Source organism: Oncorhynchus keta, chromosome 25 (assembly GCF_023373465.1).
Source record: "Oncorhynchus keta strain PuntledgeMale-10-30-2019 chromosome 25, Oket_V2, whole genome shotgun sequence".
Lineage (NCBI taxonomy): Eukaryota > Metazoa > Chordata > Actinopteri > Salmoniformes > Salmonidae > Oncorhynchus > Oncorhynchus keta.
Genome location: NC_068445.1, coordinates 10,431,177 through 10,450,424, shown reverse-complemented (window position 1 = coordinate 10,450,424; position 19,248 = coordinate 10,431,177). Strand labels below are relative to the sequence as shown.

At 42.1% G+C, this 19,248-nt stretch overlaps 2 protein-coding genes across 4 annotated transcripts in view; both read right to left on the bottom strand.

The window, feature by feature from the left end:
• Window positions 1–3,035: 3,035 nt before the first annotated feature.
• LOC118358131 (T-cell acute lymphocytic leukemia protein 2) lies at window positions 3,036–4,737 on the bottom strand. Of its 2 annotated transcripts, none has more exons than XM_035735615.2 (2): window positions 4,621–4,737; window positions 3,036–3,859 (listed from the first exon to the last, which is right to left on the bottom strand). In XM_035735615.2, exon 2 carries the CDS (start codon window positions 3,845–3,847, stop codon window positions 3,509–3,511), a length of 339 nt encoding a protein of 112 aa, XP_035591508.1. In that variant the 5' UTR covers window positions 3,848–3,859; window positions 4,621–4,737; the 3' UTR covers window positions 3,036–3,508. The 2 variants fall into 2 exon arrangements, with proteins under 2 accessions (XP_035591508.1, XP_035591507.1); XM_035735614.2 differs by having other exon boundaries at window positions 4,575–4,723.
• Window positions 4,738–4,782: 45 nt separating this feature from the next.
• The window catches only part of LOC118358130 (protein shortage in chiasmata 1 ortholog), a 29,185-nt gene continuing 14,719 nt past the window's right edge, over window positions 4,783–19,248 (bottom strand). The window contains exons 13-30 of one of the 2 annotated variants that reach the window (XM_035735612.2): window positions 19,136–19,165; window positions 18,436–18,975; window positions 18,105–18,281; window positions 17,421–17,597; window positions 17,056–17,148; window positions 16,744–16,925; window positions 16,484–16,556; window positions 16,176–16,245; window positions 15,901–16,079; window positions 15,533–15,638; window positions 15,322–15,433; window positions 14,887–15,002; window positions 14,717–14,804; window positions 14,491–14,622; window positions 11,175–11,324; window positions 10,094–10,916; window positions 9,816–9,891; window positions 4,783–4,916 (exon numbers count right to left, since the gene is read on the bottom strand). In XM_035735612.2, coding sequence (XP_035591505.1) covers window positions 4,853–4,916; window positions 9,816–9,891; window positions 10,094–10,916; window positions 11,175–11,324; window positions 14,491–14,622; window positions 14,717–14,804; window positions 14,887–15,002; window positions 15,322–15,433; window positions 15,533–15,638; window positions 15,901–16,079; window positions 16,176–16,245; window positions 16,484–16,556; window positions 16,744–16,925; window positions 17,056–17,148; window positions 17,421–17,597; window positions 18,105–18,281; window positions 18,436–18,975; window positions 19,136–19,165 — 3,188 coding nt within the window. In that variant the 3' untranslated portion in view covers window positions 4,783–4,852. Of the gene's footprint in view, window positions 4,917–8,147; window positions 9,892–10,093; window positions 10,917–11,174; window positions 11,325–14,490; window positions 14,623–14,716; window positions 14,805–14,886; window positions 15,003–15,321; window positions 15,434–15,532; window positions 15,639–15,900; window positions 16,080–16,175; window positions 16,246–16,483; window positions 16,557–16,743; window positions 16,926–17,055; window positions 17,149–17,420; window positions 17,598–18,104; window positions 18,282–18,435; window positions 18,976–19,135; window positions 19,166–19,248 lie in introns of those variants that run through there. The other variant, XM_052478605.1, reaches the window with a different exon arrangement.

The window sequence follows — 19,248 nt, the reverse complement described above, 5'->3', positions numbered from 1 at the left end:
CTAAGGAATTATCATGGTCCACACACCAACACAATTGTGAAGAGGGCACGACAATGCCTCTTCCCCCTCAGAATATGTTGCATGGGCCCTCAGATCCTCATAAAGTTCAACAGCTGCACCATTGAGATCATCTTGACTGGCTGCATCACCGCTTAGTACGGCAACTGCTTGGCATCCGACTGCAAGGCACTACAGAGGGTTGTGCTTACATCACTGGAACCAAGCTCCCTGCTATCCAGGACCTCTATGCCAGGCAGTGTCAGAGGAAGGCCCCAAGTCATAGACTGTTCTGTCTGCTGCCACAAGGCAAGTGGTACCAATGCACCATGTCTGGAACCAACAGGACCCAGAATAGCTTCTAACACAAAGCCATAAGACTGCTAAATAGTTAGTTAAATAGTTTACCCGTATTGAACCAATGTAATATTTTTGACAACATGAGCACTGCCTCCGCTTTCCAGCAACATTTCAACTTAAACATTTACACATCAACAAGTCGACATACATTAGTTTAATACACCGAAAACAAACTTAGATATCAAAAAAACGATTTAGATCAATCAGTGCTGCTAAATATCATGTTGCTGTCCATGGTACTGATCTGTGTGTGCGTGCGTGTGTGTGTGCACACAAGTAAAATAAAAAACAATGTAACCTACCTGTAGACTAGTTGAATGCCAATGTCATCCTCCTCTCTTTCATGTTGGCTAAACGGTCTATGGCTCTGTCATACAGTAAGTACACTTTTAGTTTTTGTTGTCATAGGCTGTTGTTGTCATAGGCTACCTAGCTAAAATGCTTGCTAGCCTAACTTCCTAACATGAGCAACAATGAACAAGCTAAGTTAGCTAGTTAGTTTACGTGAGCCTACAAGGCCGACATCTAGGCTACATACAGTGCCTTGCGAAAGTATTCGGCCCCCTTGAACTTTGCGACCTTTTGCCACATTTCAGGCTTCAAACACAAAGATATAAAACTGTATTTTTTTTGTGAAGAATCAACAACAAGTGGGACACAATCATGAAGTGGAACGACATTTATTGGATATTTCAAACTTTTTTTAACAAATCAAAAACTGAAAAATTGGGTGTGCAAAATTATTCAGCCCCCTTAAGTTAATACTTTGTAGCGCCACCTTTTGCTGCGATTACAGCTGTAAGTCGCTTGGGGTATGTCTCTATCAGTTTTGCACATCGAGAGACTGAAATATTTTCCCATTCCTCCATGCAAAACAGCTCGAGCTCAGTGAGGTTGGATGAAGAGCATTTGTGAACAGCAAGTTTTCAGTTCTTTCCACAGATTCTCGATTGGATTCAGGTCTGGACTTTGACTTGGCCATTATCACCTGGATATGTTTATTTTTGAACCATTCCATTGTAGATTTTGCTTTATGTTTTGGATCATTGTCTTGTTGAAAGACAAATCTCTGTCCCAGTCTCAGGTCTTTTGAAGACTCCATCAGGTTTTCTTCCAGAATGGTCCTGTATTTGGCTCCATCCATCTTCCCATCAATATTAACCATCTTACCTGTCCCTGCTGAAGAAAAGCAGGCCCAAACCATGACTCTGGTAACAGTTTGGGGAAGGCCCTTTCCTGTTTCAGCATGACAATGCCCCCGTGCACAAAGCGAGGTCCATACAGAAATGGTTTGTTGAGATCGGTGTGGAAGAACTTGACTGGCCTGCAGAGCCCTGGCCTCAAACACCTTCGGGATGAACGCTGACTGCGAGCCAAGCCTAATCGCCCAACATCAATGCCCAACCTCAATAATGCTCTTGTTCCCGCAGCAATATTCCTACATCTAGTGGAAAGCCTTCCCAGAAGAGTGGAGGCTATTATAGCAGCAAAGGGGGGACAAACTCCATATTCATTTTGGTCATGTAGTGCATCTACGTCAATAACCTCGTACCCCAGCATATTGACTCGGTACTCATTGTGTATTTATTCCCCGTGTTATTTCTTTTTTTTTTTCTCTCTGCATTGTTTGGAAGGGCTGTAAGTAAGCATTTCACTGTTTCACTTTGTTTACAAAGATTTGTGATTTGGAAAAAACACCAAGAGCCCATGGGAGACCCTCAGGATGAGCAGTACTACATCTGCTTGTTGGGTCAGTGGTCAGGGTTTGACTGCATGGTGACCTGTGTGACTGCAGGGCACAAGTTAAGCTGTCCTTTTACACTTCCCTTCCCTCTGCCCTCGGACACTAGATAAGGGTTCAGAGGTCAGGGGTTGTCTCTGTGTCCACACGGTGGTCAGGGTGTTTGTAGTGGACAATCAGAGGGATGGCCATTACTGGCCCATTGAGAGAGAACAAGGGCTTTACTAGACTAGGGGATCCAGAATAGACCAGTACAAACACACAGGGAGCAGCTGTACTCTTGACTTACTGGATCGGCACTTTCTGTTATATCAGTAAAAATGGTTGCATGGTGTCAATGGAATCCTCTTTTAACGATAAGAGGACGGCACTTAATTACTTTTGATAAATTCAAACAAAGTATTTTTTTAAATTAATTTACAAATAATTTATTAAATAAATAGTTCCAATAAATAACATAACAATATTAACCAACATTTTACAAAAAGCATATTAATCACAATAGCCTTGAGAAAAGATGGTAAAATAAAAATCTTTGGCTACATGACATGCCTATTGTACAAAAAGAGCAAGATGGATAAATACTTGAATGGACAGACAACCAAAACTATCCCTGTTATGTGTTCATACAAAACAGTCCTACAGTTGAAACATATTTCAAAGAGGATTGTCAGTTGTGTTATCCTACAGCTCCTTCCCTGTCGTCCAAATAAATAATAAATCAATTCTGTACGTAATCAATACATATAAGATCAATGTGTCACTCAAGGAATGTGGTCATATTGCAGGATTTGATAATAAATAGTGCTTTGCAAATAAGCAAGGTCAGAATCAGAGATTCAGCACACAAAAAAAACAAATCTCCATAGACTTTTGTAATTGGATTGCAGTCCTTGGTGAATTGGACAAGACTTTATCTTTCCTGAAATTACCCCCAAAAAAAAAAAAAATTCCTTGACATTTTCTATTTCTTAATCCTTTAAATTGTCCTTCATGGCCTTAATGCATCCTTATTTCTCATTTCAAAACGAAACATTTTTGATGCAGACATCTTTCACCACTGACAGGATGAACATACATGTCAGACATGAAGATGGGAATACATCCAAGCTACCGGTACATCCATGCAGATAACAGATTACATTTCACAAGGCTCCCATCATCCCATCATAATTTCAAACATACAAGTGTAGCTAAATACATCCATCTCCATCTCTTTATTTCAGCAGGGACAGCATCACCCATAAACACCACACAAACATCCTCTGCTTGCCATCACCACCAACACTGTCCCCCTCAAGTGTTGCAGAGCTAAAATGGAGTTTATGGGTGGGGGTATGGTGACAGACAGTTTTACCCCATGGAGTGGTAGATGATGATCACCCATCAGAGGAAACTGCAGCAGGCACACTACCAGGCCTCGGTACTGTCACAGCTTGATCCAGGGGAGGGGGCGTCAGTGTCGCTGGCCAGGCCCCAGGTCCTGGAGGAGGAGTGGAGACGTTCCACGTTGCCCCTGAGGAAGGTGAGCAGGGCGGTTGGGGAGTGCGAGGCCGGTTGACCACTCTGGCTCTCCAGCAACTGCACCAGGAAGTTGATGTAGCGCATGGCCAGCCGCAGGATCTCGTTCTTGCTCAGCTTCTTCTCTGGCGGGTGAGTGGGGATGAGCTTGCGGAGCTCAGTGAAGGCAGTGTTGACGTTGTGCTGCCGCCAGCGCTCCCGTGTGTTGGTGAACACCTTCTTGGTCATCGTGCTGCTCTCCTGGACGGAGGAGGAGAGGGGAGCGTTTTAGCGAGAAATCTACACAGAATCAAAACTACCACGGTGTTGTTCTACTGGAATTACACCCTATTCCCTATATAGTGCACTACTTAGCCCATGGCAAAAGTAAATGTTCTTTGAATGTTATGTGACATGTTTTTCTCTGGAGTTTAGTCTGAAAAGGCACTATAGTGCACAACTTTTGTCTAATCAGAAGTAGTGCACTGTATAGGGAATAGGGTGCCATTTCTGGCGCAGACCCCAGGCAGAAATGCAGTATGGTGGTGTCACATAACATTTGAATTGCACCTAAATCTCCACGATGACTGAAATATGGTGCATTAACGCCGTATTAAGTATGACTAATGTAATGCATTTGATATTGGAATTCAGTTTCACCTTCAGAAGAGGAGAAATACCATCATGAAAATACATGTTTATGGAAAAGGTCTGACCTTCAGTCAATGCATACAGAGGATGCTAGTGTGTTCGTCACGATTAGCGTACATACAAATAAATACACTTCTGTTGTGTTGAACTATTTATTTCTGAACGGTACACAAAAAAATACAAACAGAAAATGTGTTCCATCTTTCATGAGATTCCTTAACATTTTCATTCCAACAATTTTTTACTTCCAACAATTCTGCAATTCAATAAAGGAAAACCTCAGAGGAAAAAACTTTAAAAATCCACTTATTGTCCCTGATCTCACCTGGTAAGTGCTGTAGCGTGCAGACAGAGGTATCAGAAGTGTGTACCTCAGGTCATCAGTGTTGGCTGCTGCAGTAGCCCAATGTAGTAGTCCAGTCCTGTGTGTAGTAGGTCCAGTCAGTCACAGCCTTCTCATACTCTGATGACTGTGTGTGAGAGGGAGGGATGGAGAGAGGGAAGGCTGGCGCATACATCTCACATTTTTATAGCTGGGCGAGCCCCTATTGTGTGACGTGTGCGGTCGTTGAGCCTCTCCTCCAGTCTGCTGCATTGTGGTGTTCAACTCAAGAGTGATGTTTCCAGCCGCAGACCACTGTGTTTCCCGTTGGGTGTTCCATTCAGTCTGTAAACAAAGAAATGACCAATAGGTTATAGCGGTAAACATATGAACACTGATGTAATATCATACGTTTAACCATTTCAGAGAACATTGGAAAACTTACTTTCGTATCATCCACTCCTTTTTGTTGAGTCATTTCACTAAATGATTCATGAATTTTAATACGCAAAGATGTGACTTTTAAAAGCTAACATTACGCTTACAAATAAATTCCTATTGAGCTGAAACTGAGACGTTTCCCTTCCTGATCCTTCCCTTACAATTCCGGACATTTGTTCCTTTCTATGCGCAAACATCAACCATGGGTAAACCATTCAGTAAAACTTTGATATCACCAGTCCTGCTACCACTGAATTCACCCTGATTGGGCCACAAAAGGTAAAAATACCATATCCAGATTGACAGTTTAACAATGCGTGTTTTGTTATGACTATGGTAATCTTGTTGAGCCATTCCAGGGGCCACACATAAATTACAGGGGGAGCATGGGGAGCGAGCAGGCTGGTCCTTCCCTGAGCCACAAGCATGAGCGCAAGTCAAGCCATCTCTCTACAACCCCTCCTCCTCGGCCCACCTCTCCGACACCCTCTCTCTCCGCCTCCCACTTTCAACCTCCGTTTCAGATTTTTAAAAACGACGTCTAGTTTAACCAATTGTTAATGTTATTTTTTACACCCTTCAAGTGTTGTTTCAAAGACGCAGCCTTCCATAAAAGTCTCTCTGTGTGGAGTAGGAATTTACATAATCCGATTAGGGCCTGGGATTAGCGCTGGGGCCTGGAGAACAGGCCCAATGGGGCCAGCCCTGAATTGCTGCCATTCATGGGCCTTGCTGCACTTCCAAGGGGCTGCACCTGCAATGGTGGGTTCCCCTCTCCCCTGCTCTCTCCACTCTACTCGGCCTCAGGTCTGCAGACGCACTCACAGCAGGCAGTAGGCCCCTTCAGCCAGCCAGCCAGTCCCTACGTCCCCATCCTCACACCAGGGGTGTATTCATTACGCCGATTCTGTTGCAAAACATTTAGCAACGAAACCGTTAACTCCAAACGTAAACGGTTTTGCAACAAAAACTTGAGTTTCTATTGGACAAATTCAGGTAGATCCCTCCCAGTTTTGTTCCGTTTGCTCTGTTCGCTTCCATTTGGTTCTTAAACGGTTTACGTTGCAAGACTTAATGAATACACCGCAGGGCCGCATTCAGTAGGGCCAGGGGACAACTTTGTGGAATGTTCAGATAGAAATGTATTATGTAGAATAAACATGTCTCTCTGACATGTAGAATAAGGTATCACATTGTCAGATTTATTCATGACATTTCTATCTGCAATGTTCCACAACATTTTCCTGCTGAACGCTGCCCAGCACTCTCCCAGAGCATTTACTCCACCATGACCACGATCATAAAATTTAGCTCAGCAAAGGACTTTTATCTGAAGAGCTGTGGACTGTAGCTCGGCTTTAGCTTTGGTTTTCCTGTCACGGAGGGTGGTGTGGGGGGGTAAAGAACCAATCGGCTTGACGACACTGAAGAAAACAACATAAAGCTCCTATGGCGAAGTGAGAAAAAAATACATTAGTCAGTTTTGTTCAATTGTAGATCTTATTGAACTGCATAAACATCAAATGCAGTAAGATAGCCATGCTGTAGTGTTGTCATCAGAATAAAAAGAAACATCAGTGTAGCTAAAGAAACAACTATGCAGAGACTACAATTACAAAAGTAAATGTTAACGTCTCCTTTCAACTGACGTTCACATCGAGAGCCTGTCCAATCAAAGTACTGGATCTAGAAGAACATAGTGTTATAAAACAATCAGAGTTGTAGCCTGACCTTTGAGGTGTTTAGGAAAGAATTCTGCTTTGAAGGTTAGATTTGAACAGCCTGTTAATTCTCACAATATGTCACCTATTCAATCCAGGGCCAAAGTGTGGCAGGCAGGACCAATTACTGGACCATTACACTGACGTTGATTTAGCCTCCACGTGTTGGACTTCTTTAATCATTTTCTCCCTCAGCTTTTGTTTTGCTTGCCATTAAAAACACCCCCTTTTGGTCTTTTTGTTAGGCTTGTTGTTAAGGCAATGTGGCCAGAGACATATAACCGAAACGAAAGGCTAGCTTGGTGGTTATTTATGGTGTGTATGTGTGTGTGTGTAGCTTATGGACAGAGGAGGTTTGCTGCTGGCAGGAATCAATGCCCTCGGGGGCTCTTTGTCTGAGGCTCATTCCTGCGGGAGCAGGCTTCAGTCTGCTGGCTGGTGGAGATAAGCACTCTCTCCACACTCTGAGAGACAGTGATAAGAGGATTTCTGTGCTAAATGAAAAACTACCTTTTGAGCTCTGAAATGAAGTGGGGGGGGGACTATCAGTTTTAGCTGGAAAAATAGAACCTTCATAAAATGTTTTGATTATGATATATTATTCTATGTAAAAGTAGTATTTGTAATAATAATGTATCTGGGTATTTAATCTAACGTAAACGGACTAATTTTAGAGTGTAAAATTATTCATGTATCAAGTCGAATGCCAAGGACTAAATTGCAGGTCAATTACAGAGAAAAAAACTATCCTTATTTTCAGTGCAGGGACAATCCATATAAAACTGAATACCCAGCAAAAACAAATACAAAGCACGTTTTACTTTCCCAATGGTTATTTCACACACACCTCCCAAATAGAATATATGTAGTATTCCTTTTGGAATTCTCTCGAACCCTGCAAAATGTTTCTCTCAGCAACTATTCACATGGCAGTGGAAATACAGTGTCTATCTGACTACATAAAGCATTTTTACAAGTTGTAACTGAGGTATTTGGGACCAGTATAGTCTTAGTCCCTTATTGTCGGTAAATACAGTGGCTATGCTTGTGAATGGAGCTTTTATTGCAGTCCTGATGTCCAGTCCACCTGCTGTTTCTCACTGCGGCACAGCTAAAAACACTAACCATGGAGACAGTTGACTGCTACGGAAAGGTCACAGGACGAAAGCATTGGACTAGACAGAAGATGTTTAGATATGCACTAAGTGAACATTTGAATTCATGGAAATTACTAACATACATTCATTTGAGTTCATAAATATTAATCCTGTCTTGTTCATGGTCCTGATACAATGCTTAACATGTTCTGGCAAAAGCAAAGAAAGATAGAGGACAACATTTCAGTATATTTAACGTCATATTTTTATATGAATTTGTAAAAGCCAAAATTACACAAAACTGTCTACACGCATCCTTCTTATAAAAAGATTCACAACATTTTTATTAAAAAAACAACAAACAAAAATGTATGATTATTTTCCTAACAACAGTTGAACATTTAATAGTGTCCTATAAAACACTCAAGAACCGATGGTATATTACAGAGCCTTCAGAAAGTATTCATACCCCTTGACTTTTTAGAAATGTTGTTATGTTACAGCCTGAATTTTAAATGGATTAAATTGAGATTTTGTGTCACTGGCCTACACACAATACCCCATAATGTCAAAGTGGAATTAAACATTTAAAATGAAAAGCTGAAATGTCTTGAGTCAAGAAGTGTTCAAACCCTTTGTTGTGGCAAGCCTAAATAACTTGTATGGACTCACTCTGTGTGCAATAATAGCATTTAACATGATTTGTGAATGACTACCTCATCTCTGAACCCAACACATACAGATAAATTGTAAGGTTCTTCAGTCGAGTAGTGAATTTCACCCACAGATTCAACCACAAAGACCAGGGAGGTTTTCGCAAAGAAGGGCACCTATTGTTAGATGGGTAAAAAACTAAATAAAGCAAGACATTGAATATCCCTAGTCACTCCACCTAGTCACTACAAAGATACAGACGTCTTTCCTAACACAGTTGCCGGAGAGGAAGGAAACCGCTCCGGGTTTAATGGCTATGATAGGAGAAAACTGAGGATGGCTCAACAACATTGTAGTTACTACACAATACTAACCAATTTGACAGAGTGAAACGAAGGAAGCCTTTACAGAATACAAATATTAAAAAATATGCAACCTGTTGGCAACAAGTGATTAAAGTAATACTGCAAAAAAAACGTGGCAAAGCAATTCACTTTATGTCCTAAATACAAAGTCTTATGTTTGGGACAAATCCAATACAACACATTACTGAGTAGCACTCTCAATATTTCCAAGCATAGTGGTGGCTGCATCATGTTATGTGTTTGCTTGTAATAGTTAAGGACTGGGGAGTTTTTCAGAATAAAAAAGAAACTGAATGGAGCACAGGCAAAATCCTAGAGGAAAACCTGGTTCTGTCTGCTTTCCACCAGACACTGAGAGATGAATTCACCTTTTAGCAGCACATTAACCTAAAACACAAGGTATAAACTAGAGTTGCTTACCAAGAAGAAACTGAATGTTCTTGAGTGGCCAAGTTATACTTCTGATTTAAATCTACGGCAAGACCTGAAAATGGTTGTCCAGCAATGACCAACAACCAATTTGACAGATCTGGAAGAATTTTGAAATAAATAAAATGGGCAAATGTTGCACAATCCAGGTGTGGAAAGCTCTTAGAGACTTACCTAGAAAGACTCCGCTGTAATTGCTGCCAAAGGTGCTTCTACAAAGTATTGACTCCCAAGATTTCTAAAACACGCTTTCATTTTGTCATTATCTGGTATTGTGTATAGATGGGTGACAAACAAAATAAAAGTAATCCATTCTGAATTCAGGCTGTAACACAACAAAATGTGGAATAAGTCAAGGGTTATGAATACTTTCTGGAAGGCACTGTACCTGTATTTCTTACATACTGAATATCACTAGTGGTAGACAGGGCAAGGGACTGACAGGATTCTATCCTTGTAAGTTTTAAGAGTTTTCTGTTCATTCAGGTCATTCTTACTATTTTGCCACTTCATAAATATGAGACATTTTAGAAAAACCTTAGTCTTGTCTGTCCATCACTTCGGCCTGGCACCTTCTCATAACTGAGCTTTCCCCTCTTCAATGGTGTTAAAACTGGGGGGAAATAAGAAGAGTGAAATACATGAACAGGACAAAATAATCTTGTAATTGCTCACATTTACATAAATAATTATGTTATTTTCACACTTCAGGCTATATTGGAACTTTTCCAAATGACTAAAGGAGTTCTCTAAAAACCTATTTAAATGCAAACTTGATTTCTCAGCACTCTAAACATGTTACTCTCAGTCTTCACCTGTGCCAGCTATCTCTGGGCCTTCTGCTCTCCTCTTCCTCTCCATCCCCGTTCTGTAACTGGTCCCATAGTCAGGTGACACACTCATGTCTCCCCTCCCCAGGGCAGTGCTGTAGGGTCTGCCACTGCTACTGCCCCCCCATGCCAGAGCTCCTCTAGGCGAGGCCAGGCTGGGGTAGTGGCTGACATCAGGGTAGTGTAGCCGGTCAATGTACCCTACTGTAGAGAACGAGTACATCTGGTTGTCGGAGTACGCTGGTCTCTGTGTGTTGGTGCTGTAGCTGAATGAGGATGAGATGCCCGTCGGAAATTGATTTTCTGGCGCGTAGTTTCTGGGGGAGCCACAGGACTCCTGGTGCAGGGGTGCGCTGCCCGTCCACTCCTCTCCTCCTCTATTCCAGCCTACAAACTTCAGCTCATTGCTCTCCTCTACCTCCCATGGGTTGTGGCTCCAGGTGTGCTGAAAAGGGGCCTGCTGGGAGCCGAAGGAGGGACTCAAGTCCACCTGGAAGTCTGCACCGTCTTCCTTGGTCATGACAGAGCTTTCTTCATAGAAGCTCCCCGCTACACTCTCAGCACTGGGGGAGCCAGCGAGGAAGCAGATGGAGTTGAATGGTTCTGGGTCGCGGTGTATGTGACGGTTGCAGTCGGCGTGTGAATTGCGGCTTGTATGAGTGTCGGTGTGTGTGTATTGATTGTCTCTGCTTGTGGCCCAAGGCTCAGTGGGGCTAATGTGGTCTTTCTGATGGGTGAAGTCAGTGTGAGACTCTGTGGAGGAGGCAGCCGCAGTCAGCTTGTACAGAGACGTGGTGTCACTGAAGAGCTGAAATAAGAAGCAAGATAATTATTTCAAGTTTGTATTATCAATATAGCACCATCACCGAGTTTGTCTGATAAAACATAACTGAAGACAAAGTTCGGAATGATGAGGATGCAGATGTTCCATAGCACATGGAAAACGCATACATCTACATTGTAATATACAAAAAAGTAAGAGACAACCCCATATTATTTTCCCAATGAAGGCAAGATGTATGACAAGACTAGGAAACTCGTGAGAGGAGATGGCTGGCCAGGTCACCTTGACAACTTTGTGAGGGACCTCAGGGAGCAGCTCCTTCAGCTGGGAGAGGGAGGCCCCCAGGAGCCAGTGGAGAGAGGGGCCCCTGCTCAACATCAGCTGGGCCACCAAAGGGTTCACACAGGGGAAACCTAAGAGGCACCTCTCCTCCTGGAGGGAAGACATAAGGGAAGAGCAGCCGGTGAGACCAAATAAACAAACACGTACACACACGCAAAAAGACACACACACAGTACCAGTCAAAAGTTTGGACACACCTACTCATTCAAGGGTTTTTCTTTATTTTTTACTATTTTCTACCTTGTCACAACACAACTGATTGGCTCAAACGCATTAAGAAGGAATGGAATTCCACAAAGGCACACCTGTTAATTGAAATGCATTCCAGGTGACTACCTCATGGAGCTGGTTGAGAGAATGCCAAGAGTGTGCAAAGCTATCATCAAGGCAAAGGGTGGCTATTTGAAGAATCTCAAATATAAAATACATTTTGATTTGTTTAACACTTTTTTGGTTACTACATGATTCCATATGTGTTATTTCATAGTGTTAATGTCCTCACTATTATTCTACAATGTAGAAAATAGTAGAAATAAAGAAAAACCCTTGAATTAGTAGGTGTGTCCAAACTTTTGACTGGTACTGTACATCCAAATACACAAGAGCAAATACACATACAAACACATTCGCACACACGCACACAGACCCTCCACTGGGACAACTAATTCCCTCTGTGTAAACTGTATGCTTCCGTCATTAATTAACTAAATGATGAAATCGGCACTTTTATACAGCACTCTGAAATTAACTACATTCATTTGGTATTAGGATCCCCATTAGCTGTTGCAAAAGCAGTATCTACTCTTCCTAGGGTCCACACAAAACATGAAACATAATACAGAACATTAATAGAAAAGAACAGCTCAAGGACAGAACTAGATCCATTTAAAAATGGCACACATAACCTACATATCAATACATACACACAAACTATCTAGGTCAAATAGGGGAGAGGTGTTGTGACGTGTGGTGTTGCTTTATCGTTTTTTTCAATGGCTCAATATAATACTGTACGCCTTCTTCAATTTGTTCTGGATTTGGGGACTGTGAAAAGACCCCTGGTGGCATGTCTGATGGAGTAAGTGTGTGTGTCAGAGATGAGTTTAAGTTGACTATGCAAACAATTTGGAATTTTCAACACAATGTCTCTCATAAAAAAGAAGAAGTGATGCAGTCAGTCTCTTAGCCAAGAGAGACTGGCATGAATAGTATTTATATTAGCCCTCTGATTAAAATGAAGAGCAAGACGTGCCGCTCTGTTCTGGGCCAGCTGCAGCTTAACTAGGTCTTCCTTGCAGCACTCAACCACACAACTGGCCAATATTCAAGATAAGACAAAACTGGAGCCTGCAGGACTTGCTTTTTGGAGTGCAGTGTTATAAAAGCAGAGATTCTCTTTATTACAGTCAGAACTCTCCCCATTTTCACAACCATTGAATCTATATGTTTTGACCATAACAGTTTACAATCTAAGGTAACACAAAGTCATTTAGTCTCCTTAACTTGTTCTGGATCGCACCCTTCATTACCAGATTCAGCTGAGGACTAGAACTTAGGGAATGATTTGTACCAAATACAATGCTCTTAGTTTTAGAGATGTTCAGGACAAGTTTACTACTGGTCACCCATTCCAAAACAGACTGCAACTCTGTTAAGGGTTTCAGTGACTTCATTAGCTGTGGTTGCTGATGCTTATATGGTTGACTCATCAGCATACATTGACACACATGCTTTGTTTAATGCGAGTGGAAGGTCATTGGTAAAAATAGAAAAAAGTAGAGGGCCTAGAGACCAACCTGCTATAGACCATACTTTACATGTTTGACATTATAGAAGCTTCCATTAAAGAAAACCCTATTAGATTGAGTTCTATTAGATTGATAGCTCTGTATCCACGATATGGCCGAGGTTGAAAAGCCATAGCACATAAGTTCTCAACAACAGTTAATGGTCAATAATATCAACTGCTGTGATGAAATCTAACAGTACAGGTCCCACAATCTTCATATGAATTTCTTTCAACCAATCATCATTCATTTGTGTCAGTGCAGTACATGTTGAGTGCCTTTCTCTATAAGCATGCTGAAAGTCTTAATTTGTTTACAGAGAAATAGCATTGTATTTGGTCAAACACAATGTTTCCCAACAGTTTGCTAAGAGCTGGCAGCAAGCTGATAGGTCAGCTGTTAGAACTAGTAAAGGCCACTTTACCACTCTTGGGTAGCGGAATGACTTTGGCTTCCCTCCAGGCCTGAGGACAAAGACTTTCCTCTAGGCTCAGATTAAAGATATGACGGATAGGAGTGGCTAAAGAGTCAGCTACCATCCTCAGTAGCTTTCCATCTAAGTTGTCAATGCCAGGAGGTTAGTCAAAAAGAATCAACCAAAATTCAATCTTGCAAATGCTTTTTTTTCATTATTTGTATTTTTATGCATGAGTATGATGGCTCACTGTTCGTTGTTGGCATTTGCTGCCTAAGTTTGCCCACTTTGCCAATGAAGTAATCATTAAAATAATTGGCAACATCAAATGGTTTTGTGATGAATAAACCATCTGATTTGATGAAAGATGGAGTTGAATTTGTCTTTCTGCCCATAATTTAATTTAATTTTTTTATACAATTAGTCTTGGCTTCATAATACAGTTTCTTCTTCGATTTGTTGAGTTTAGTCACATAATTTCTCAATTTGTAGTAAGTCAGCCAGTCAGATGTGCAGCCAGACATATTTGCCACATCACTTTCAACCGTACAGTTTTTCCATATCCTCATCAATGGTGCCCTCACAGTTCTAACATTGAGTTTCTTAACAGGTGCATGTTTATCAATAATTGAAAGAAGCAATTTCATAAATTCATCAAGTGCAGTGTCTGGATGCTCCTTATTAATCACATCAGACCAACAACATTTCTTTAACATCATCCACATACGGGTCACAGCTAAATCTTTTGTATGATCTCTTATACACTATTTTAGGCCCAGCTTTTGGAACTTTGGCTTCCCTGATATAGCCACTGTATTGTGATCACTGCATCAAATGGGTACGGATACAGCTTTAGAACAAAGTTCTACAGTATCAAAAAAAATGGAATCAACACATGTGGATGACCTTGTTCCTGTCGTGTTTGTAATCACCCCGGTAGGTTGATTAATAACTTGAACCAAATGATAATAATAGCAGTGGAAAGGATGAAAATACCACATGCTACTGAGAGATAAAAAGGCAGTTTGGTAAGACTACAGTAGTTACTAGTCACCTTTGAGGAAATCACAGAAAGCCACTCTCTGTCCAGGTAGCTGAGAGGATCTCTGTCACTGGACAGCAGTGTATGGAAGGCTATCTGGCAGATCCATTTGGCAATGTCCACCACTTCTGATACAATCAGCACCTGGTATTGAGAGAAATAAGTCAGCAAAGCATTCATAGAAATGTTGTATCAGACTTGCATGGTTGATTTTGATGAGAGATTAAATGTATTTTACCTTGACATCCAGGTCCTCAGTCTTGAGGCCAAACAGCACCAGAGAGGAGTAGACCAACACCAGGTTGTTGAAGCCCTCACTGGTCAACCTACACCCACAGAGACGACCACAAAGACAACTCAAAAATGTCTTCTGTGGGAAATGTGTGTGCGTTGGTGGTGAGTACTAACCCAGAGTCCTGCTGGCAGTGAAGGATGAGCCAGCAGCAGCTGTACTGCAGAGACAGAGCAGTCAGTCGAATCACTAGACTCTCACAGGCCCGCTCCTGACACAGCTCCTCCTGCTCCTGGTGATGGGGGAGACCAGAGCAAAGAACATATATGCACAGTTTGAGAATAATGTCTTAACCTACAGTTCTTCTAGATATGAGACAGAAACAGATAGAAAAGTGTTATCAACTGGGAAATGTGGTATTCAACAATGCAATAATAGGATAGAAAGGGGAGTGTATGAAGGGAGAAGGCCATGGGCATATAGTCCATTTTGGTGGAGAGACATTCTTTCGAAGAACATTTATTGGGACACAACCAAACAATGGATAAGATCATTCTAAAGAGAGACAGAGCATGGCTCTCTCCTCAATGAGACTGGCCAGGAGGACCTACTTGAATGATGACTGCAGTGCTTTCGTCTACTGTAATCACAGCATAGTGGTGAGTCCCTCCAAGCATCTGCAATGACTGAGAATGGCTCCTCTCCAATACAGTCATATTACACCTGCAACAAAGAGACACATCCTCAAACCTACTCCAAGAAATAAGGCCAATAACGGATTTCAGAAGTGACTTCAAATGATTCAGTGGAAAGAAGACCCACGTTGATTCCAGTATCTGAAGCAACAGAGGACAGCTGAGCAGACCCTCGGTCACAAACAACACGAAGGGGACACTCTGCTCCAGGGACCAAGACTCAGGGTCACTCACTGATGGATTAATACAAACACAGACAGGCAAGCACACACAAATGGAAATTGGTGAAAGGAGAATTTATTATTATAGTGCCTTTACATCTGCATTGCTTGGTTTCTGTATAAGCACTTTGTGACAACTGCTGTTGTAAAAAGGGCTCTACAAATATATTCGATTATCATAATTGATCGATCATTTCAGAGTTTCATGAGAAATGGCCAAGAAGCAATTAACACCATTTAAAAGAATCATCTTCCTGCTGAATTCAATACAAACCAGAGGAATTAGGTATCCTGGTCTGGAAGGTGATGTGTGTGATGTTCCTCTCTGTGCAGATGGCAGCCCAGGGCGAGTGTTCTGTGTTGCTGTACTCCACCACCAGGGAGAAACAGTCCCAGGGGAAGTCTGCTCCCATGTGCTGACTACACACCACCACACAGCAGCTACGCTGCAGGCTGGGAGAAGGGAGAAGGCATGACAGTATAATTTCTCAATAGGAGTTCCAATAAACAAAAGAAGAATGTATAAATAGAGTTTTGGGAGATACTCGCCTATCTAGAACTTTCGAACCCTCCAGCTTACTTCGACTCTCCTCAGGATACACTGCAGCTACAGTATCACCTGGGACACACACACACACACACACACACACACACACACACACACACACACACACACACACACACAGGGTGGGGCTGATTAGTAAAGTAAATTTGCATAAGACAATTAAATAAAAAACGTGAGCAAGTGTAAGATAAATGCACCGCAACAGGCCATGTCTGCTGTAATTGGCATTACTGAGTAATACAAACTAGACAATATTAGGTCAAGTCTGAGAGAAGCGAGAAAGTTTCCTTACCTGTGACTTGGCTCAGGGCTTTAATGAGCATAGCTCTGGCACAGTCCAAGTCCATTGTTATTATCACCAGAACCTACAATATAAAACGTATTTACCTCTGAAATACTAGTCATCAATTGTGATGACTTTCACAACGTAGTCGGGTTTGTGGTGAAGTTCACATACTGTAGATCCTATCGTGCCTTTTAGCTGTCATGTTGAATGAATTGCAACTTTTTATTTTCATATCCATATGCATTTTGATAGGAAAGAAAACTCACATTGGCGTTTTGGACCCCTTTGCTCTTGCTCTGCACCCATGTGGTCAGCTGTTCCTGCAGTGCCAGTATCTTAGGGTTGGCCTCTTGTTTTTTCTGACTGAGATATAGAACAATCTCCAGCTTTCTCACCAGCTTGTCCAGACTCTGCCCCGCACAGGCCTCTGTGGCCTTGGATAGGTACTCTGTTACAGAACCAAAAAGAGGGGAATTCCAGATGTATAGAGGACAAAACCGTGGTTTGCGATCAATTAAAAGCATTGTTGAATAGTAGTGTGCTGCTGGAGGTGACATTTTCAACTCCTGTATACTGACCCACTGCAGTGCTGAGGTCACACTTGAAGAGCAGGTCCTTCACTGTCACAAGGACATGTATCAGTGCCACATAGTTAAACAAAGCCTCTGGGTCTGAAACACAACATCAAACAACTTCTTCTATATGTCAGGCCATAAAATGAGATGTTCAGATTCAATTACTAAGCTGCAGTATATTATTACCTTAATTTGTATTACTTTAATCCTTTCAATCGTGGCTTAAACACAGTTTATCAGAAATCTACTAAACAAATGGAAAGTCAAGGAAGAACATGCCAGAATAAGCCAACACATATATACACCAGTGTCCAAGCATGATGGATGCCTGACTGGTTGTGTTTGGTAAATGTGTGTGTGTGTCTCACCGTGGCCCTGTCGAATGCTGAGCTCCTTCTCCTGCTGTTTCAGTAGGAAACGTGTGTGGTCCGGGTACAGGGTGCTGTAGTCTCCACAGGCTGTGTTGGTCAGTCCCAACTCCCTGGCTCTGGACAGGCAGGGCAGAGCAAACGCCTGCAGCTCTCTGTATGCCCAGAACTGACTCTCTGCAGCATAGAGGGAGGGGAGGCGGCTGTAACTGTGCTCAGAATTGGAAGTGTGACATGGTTAGCAGCTTGATGTTTATTGGGATGAATCTTGTCCTGGAGGCAGAGCTGAGTGATATCCTCTAGATTGGCCAGCTGCAGTGCAAATTGTCCAAATTGACTATATATCGTAATAATTCATGAAATGGTCTTAATTTAAGGTTAGGGTTAGGGATAAGGTAAGCAGTGTGGTTAAGGTTAGGTTTAAAAAAATATTTTAGGACATTGTGGCTGTGCCAGCTAGTGACCACTCTGCAGAGCTGCCTTCAGTACATGAGTCATCACAATAATTGCCAACCTGCTCATGGTTAGGGGACGATAGAATCAGTTTTCACAGCATCGTCTGCATTTGGTTATCAATATACTGTAGCTATGTAAATGTTTAGTAACAGTATTTAGCTATTAATATAGGTGAACATATTTAGTAGGATTATTTAGTTAAATGTGAACCACAGTACTGCACTGTACCTGTGGCTTGGACGTGTATGACTTTGCTGTTATGTCTGTCCTCAAGGACAGGCTGAATGATTTCCTCAGGGTCTCTGATGTCATTTCCTGTGACTGCATAGGCAACAGGCTTTACATCGAAGCCAGGCCTCATTTCTGTCGTAGGTGGTTGTGGTGTCTGCTGCTCCACCTGTGCCACTGAAAATCACTCACTTACTTATTTAATAAGTGAAATGCTTAGAGGGCCTAAAATAATCTCACAAACCCATGTTGCTGTGAATACTGCTTGTCATGGTGAATTACCATGAACATGGACAGTAAAATATCATATCGTATCTATTTAATACTCTACCTGGGGTGCTTGTATGGTTCTGAGTCGACACCGAGACGTAGGTTCTCTGTTGGGCCCTTAACATCATGAAAGTGGACAGAGGGTCTAAGTCCTTCTGAGGTTTAGCCACTGGGAGACTCATGTGACGGTCTCTCACACTGGGTCTGGGGGTTGGGAGTTTGGATACATTAGCTCTCTGGTCAGGTAAACCCTTCTTCTGAGGTCTAACGGCATGGTTTAACTTCTCCAGGTAAGTAGTGGTGGCAGCCTGTGCTGCTGAGATGGCCACACTCCCAGCTCTCTCTTTCTCACGAGAAGTTGAAACAGCCTGCGTTGAAAAGACCACAGTCCCAGATCTCTCTTTCTCTTGGGAAGAAGTAGATGCTTGGGCTGTGAGGGCCAAATTCCCAGTCCTCTCTCTCTCTTGGGAAGTGGCAACAGCTGGTGCTGAAACGACTGTGTTCCCAGCTCCATCTCTCTCCTGATGATACGACACAACCATGGGCGTTTCATTCTTCAGGATAGACCTGCCTTTGATCTCACTTGGTGGGCCTGACAACTCTAGGGACAGAGAGAGGAGCGAGATCCAGAACTTTGCTGCAGCCATATTATACACCTTTTCAATGTATTTTGAAGCACTGCGGAAGATAGCGGCAGCAAGGTGATTATTATATTATATGGTAATAAACTGATTCATATATCGGCCTGATATTAAACTTACCAGAGTCATCTACAGATTCCCTCAATATATCTGTAAAACAAGATAACACAACATCCTCAATAAGTTTCACGCTTTGAAAGACTTTACAAAGTTACCTAGACAGGTAGCTAGCA